The following is a 4,548-nucleotide window of genomic DNA, read 5'->3' on the forward strand; positions in this document are numbered from 1 at the left end:
GGTGCATCTGAGGAGCCTTCCTTGCTATGCTGTGCACATACCCGGTTTCACTCCACAAATGGACTTACCTTCATCACCTGCTCAGATCTGGTGGTCTTTGGTTCACATTCTATGCTTTTGTGCTTACAAATTGCTCTTCAGCAAAGATAAGTGTAATAATGTTTGTTTAGAGGTTCCTCAGATTTGCTAATTTCAGGGAGAAGTCCCTTGGTTGAGGTCTAGGAGTATTGGATAAATGCACCATACGTAGCCATGTTCTTTCAGGGAGATGTCCACCAGGAATTCATTTCTGTAGTAGAAGTCTCACATCCTGGAAGCGATACCCTTATTTGTTTTCTCCAGTCTTAGGCTCTTCCCTCAGGATCTTCCATAAGTGGGGATATAGTCATATTCTCTATTGGGGGTTGTTTTATTTGTATTCATTTTTTAATCTATTTTTCTTTCTTTTTAGGTTAGAAGTGAAACGTATCAGTAACAGCAGATTTTATTCTTAACGATGGCTTGATATATAAGCGCAGTTTCTCGCCTCTCCTGGAAGGTGAAGGCTGTCATCAACGCAAGCAACTTCCAAGAGGAGGACTGATTATAAATGAAGACTATTATTTAGCCATGGATACTTGTTAATGCTTCTCAGCAAATGGCTACCATGAACTATTACTGTAGCATACTGTTTGCAACACTGGAGACTTTTGCTGCTGTCTTAAAATATAAGCAAGGGGGTTGGGTTGGTTGGAATCACCTGGAATGTCAAAAGAGTTTGAAGACCTAAAGAACTATCTCATGTTGGATTTGTGTGAGATCTTACATGGAACCCTTATTCTGTTTACGTTGTACTTGTTCCTAGTCTAGAATATTTATGTCCTGGCACTGGAGTAAGTATCGGGGTAGCAGATTCTGCGTAGCCCGTGGAGTGGACATCCATACTGCCATAAGGACTTGTTCCACTCGGTGGTATCTTCAGTCATCAGGAATCTTTAGGAGCCCTGTGCTGTTTGAACATCAACATCGCAACAGTCTCCAAACATAAACCATGGTCAGAATGGAGGAGGAACGGTGCTCTCAGGTATGTCCCTTCCTAGGAATCTTGGGGACACCAAAAAATAAATAAATAAAAAGATTTGGCACATGGCCAAAATGTGGACAGGCCTGGTCTGGAACGTTGGTAGAGATGGACTTATTGATAATGAGATACTTGAACTGTGCGTGTAAATGGATAATAGTGTACAACAGTTCCATTATTGTCTACTTGTAAGACTTTTCTTAGCATATCTTTTTCTTTGCATATTTGTCATTTTATGGTCTGTTTTAGAACACGATGGGGAATAGGGCGCACTTTGGAGTATAGAGTTTTATTACCATCTGTTACCAGTTTTGTCACTGTTCATTAGGATTTCATACAGTAATATAGGTTTTAACCCATGTCAACCTCACGCTGTACTCCATACAACTGGCCGCAGTTGGAGCCAATACAAGAATGACATCACTGATACAATACAGGAAGCCATCTTTGCTCCTCAATTTTTATTTTCAGTAAAAAGTGAGAGAAAAAGTTATCGAAGGCCACAAACCGTGGCTTGCGCACACCTCACAGGCAACAGACACGCCAGTTTAACGTGAGTACTGAAGATGTGGCGCATGACATGGAGAAAATGTTATACAATTTAAAAATATACCTAAGGCCAAATTGTTTCATTACACTGCTTACCTGAGAACAAATGTGACCCCATACAGCCTAAAATTAAACAAAAAGACCAATCTTTCCTATAACGATAGCAGCCTATAGCCTATTGCCATATGTTGGATTATGGTAAGAGGTCAGATAACAATGTCTATGTCCAATTTTATTTCTATTATTTAAGGTTTTAATAAGAGAGTCCTAAAATACTTTGACATCATATCTGCCAACTTCCGATTTAGGCTGGACAGTCCTGATCCTCAGCTTTTACACTGCTGATCTGTATAGCACCTGCCTGTGGTGCACGTGGCAACGAAAGGGCATTTGTAGGAAAGTACGGTGCCACCTACATGCCCGCAGGGGTTGTGGTTGCGCCCCCATTATGACCCACCTATACCACCGGCTCCTGCATACAGTCAGTCATTGCTCTTTTATCCTACGTACAGCCCTCCTAGGTGGCGCAGCTTGGAACACAGGTGCAGTGAGGAATGCTATATGGAGGCTGTTCTGCCCAGAGACCAGATGACCGTACCATGGTAAGAACCAGGAATATGATGCATGAACTGACCCCTGCACTTTTTGGACAAATGACCTCACATGTGCAGTGACTGGAGTCTTTGCTCAAGCCAGCAAATCTCTTACATTAGGTCTGGGATGACAAGGCAACCTCAGAGAGTTTTCAGTGGAGCTTTATTTTGGATCCAGAGAAGCGTTCAAGGTGTGAACGCTCTGGTAGTGTGACTGACACATTGGAGCCATTTGGGGGTGGGGAGCGTTTTAGTAAATTATGGCATTGGCCTCATGTCTGAGGCCTGCGGAAGCCAGCGACTATGTCTTCCACTGCGGATTCACTGCCATCGGCAGCTTAGTTTCGGTGGACATTCTGAGTGACCTTAGGGTTACCCTGATGTCTGACGCTGCGTCTTCGGGCACGTACAGAGGATCCCAGAAGCCAGCGGAGGGTCTTTCATATGATAATACTGCTCCAGCGTCACTTACACACCTTCCCAGATCCGCCCCAGCGCCGATCACTTCTCCGTCCTCCTCTAAATGAGGCCTTGTGTGCAAGCCAGGTCTATATTCCATAGTTTACATAACCGGGCCTGCTCGTAGCCAGCATAACAATTCTAGTGGTGCTGACGAATGAATGTACAGTAATATATTTCACAACTTGCTACGGAGTTGGGCAAATGAGAAAATGAAGGATAATTTATTTTCAGGCGTGTTGTTACAAGTACTCCGACGGTGTGTCGCTTCTTCTCATCCTCTGCAAAATATCCCACACGTGCCTTATACAGCTATTTGTGAAAGGACGCAATGAACAACACACAACCTTTAATTTATCATTGTCAACTTCTATAGAGAATACCTCCGCTTGCATCATTTGTTTATCGTCTATTTTGAAATAAAGGTTTGCAGTGATTGGATATCTGTGCGATTCATTGATTTAGCTATTCTAGGTTATGTGAAGGGAGCGTTGATAAGGGTTAATTACACCACACTTATTGCAGCGTTCTTGATATGAGAACTGTACTTAAATTATTAGTTGCTTGTATAAAATTTCATTTTTGCATCAAAATGACAGTAAGAGGATTTGAAGATCAATTTTCTGTTGAAGTCTTTTTTTTTCTTCTTCCGGTATTAAGTTTTGATTAAGTTATGCAAATGAGATGGGATACAGAACAGAAAGAGGAAGGGGGGGGGGGGGGGGGGGAGGGTATTCCCAGATGTTTCTGCTGAATTCTGGCTGTCGTACAGGTATAACAAATGCTGTTTTTAACAAGTCTACTTAACTGAACAACCTTTAATATATGAATCTGGACAGGTACCACTGTAGTTAGGAGATCCATAACGGCTCGCTGCGCTTGGTACTCTGAAACACTCGTTACGGACGCACAAGCCCACCGTTAATACTAAGGAAGATTTTAGGGTTGTAATACCCTGCCCTCTATCACTTACTGCACTCGGCTGCATTCCCAGATATTACTCCTGCAGGTGCAAGGAAATGCAGCGATAAAGGGAATCATGAGCAAAAGTATCGATCTGCTTCTGATTGGCTGTTTCCTTACTGACCCAAACACTTCACAAATGCTTCCAGTGCTAAATGAGGCGCAATATAGTTAACTTTATTCTATTTATCATTTTTAGTATGATGCTTCTCAGGACTTTGGTTAGTCTAAAGGTGGGTACACACTAGGGCGATGTGCTCTATGAGCGACGTCACCTAGTGTTTCCCCTCCCAAGACGGTCGGCGGCAGTGCGTACACACTGAGCGATATGTAAACGATATCGCTCAGTGACACCACGCAGCGGCCGGTCGGGGCATGCAGTTTTTGGACGACAATCCAAATTGAGCTGCATACACAGCCGACAGCGAGGGTCATTAACGACCTACGGGGCCGCGCATCGCTCGGCGGCGGCAGAATGCACACTTAGCGATAAAGTAAACAACATCGCTCAGGAAGGGTCACAATGAACTACGTTGTTTAATTTATTGCTAAGTGTGTACCCACCTTTAGAGCTATATATACTTATAATGCAGTTTAATCTTAGGACGGTATACAGTTAGTCCCAATACCCAGCACTTATCGGGTATTATGCATATTCCCCGACAACCAGCCCTCAGAGCCGCAATAACACATGGGCTCGGGAACATATCCCGGATTCCATATATGTTTGCCTAAAATCTGGACTTTTTTGGCCAAACCCCCCCCCAAAAAACAAAACAAAAAACGGGCTATAATGGATAGCCCGATAATAACCATAGGCCAAAATCGCAGTATTAGGCTGCTGTTTTCGCCACCCCAAAAATAGCACTGCTGATAGGATACCCCTCCAATGTCCAAACTTACAAAAAAATTAAAAAACAGCAA

The 4,548-nt window shown here is 43.2% G+C and overlaps 1 protein-coding gene across 3 annotated transcripts in view; it reads left to right on the top strand.

Moving 5' to 3' along the window:
* PLCG2 (phospholipase C gamma 2) overlaps positions 1–3,102 on the top strand; it is a 391,280-nt gene extending 388,178 nt beyond the window's left edge. For all 3 annotated transcript variants that reach the window (XM_063945955.1, XM_063945956.1, XM_063945957.1), the window contains one exon: positions 452–3,102. Coding sequence is in view for 1 of the 3 variants with exons in the window: in XM_063945957.1 (XP_063802027.1) it covers positions 452–494 (43 nt within the window). In the remaining 2 variants the exon portion in view is untranslated. The remainder of the gene's footprint in view (positions 1–451) is intronic.
* The last annotated feature ends 1,446 nt before the right edge of the window (positions 3,103–4,548 follow it).

Source organism: Pseudophryne corroboree, chromosome 11 (genome assembly GCF_028390025.1).
Source record: "Pseudophryne corroboree isolate aPseCor3 chromosome 11, aPseCor3.hap2, whole genome shotgun sequence".
NCBI lineage: Eukaryota > Metazoa > Chordata > Amphibia > Anura > Myobatrachidae > Pseudophryne > Pseudophryne corroboree.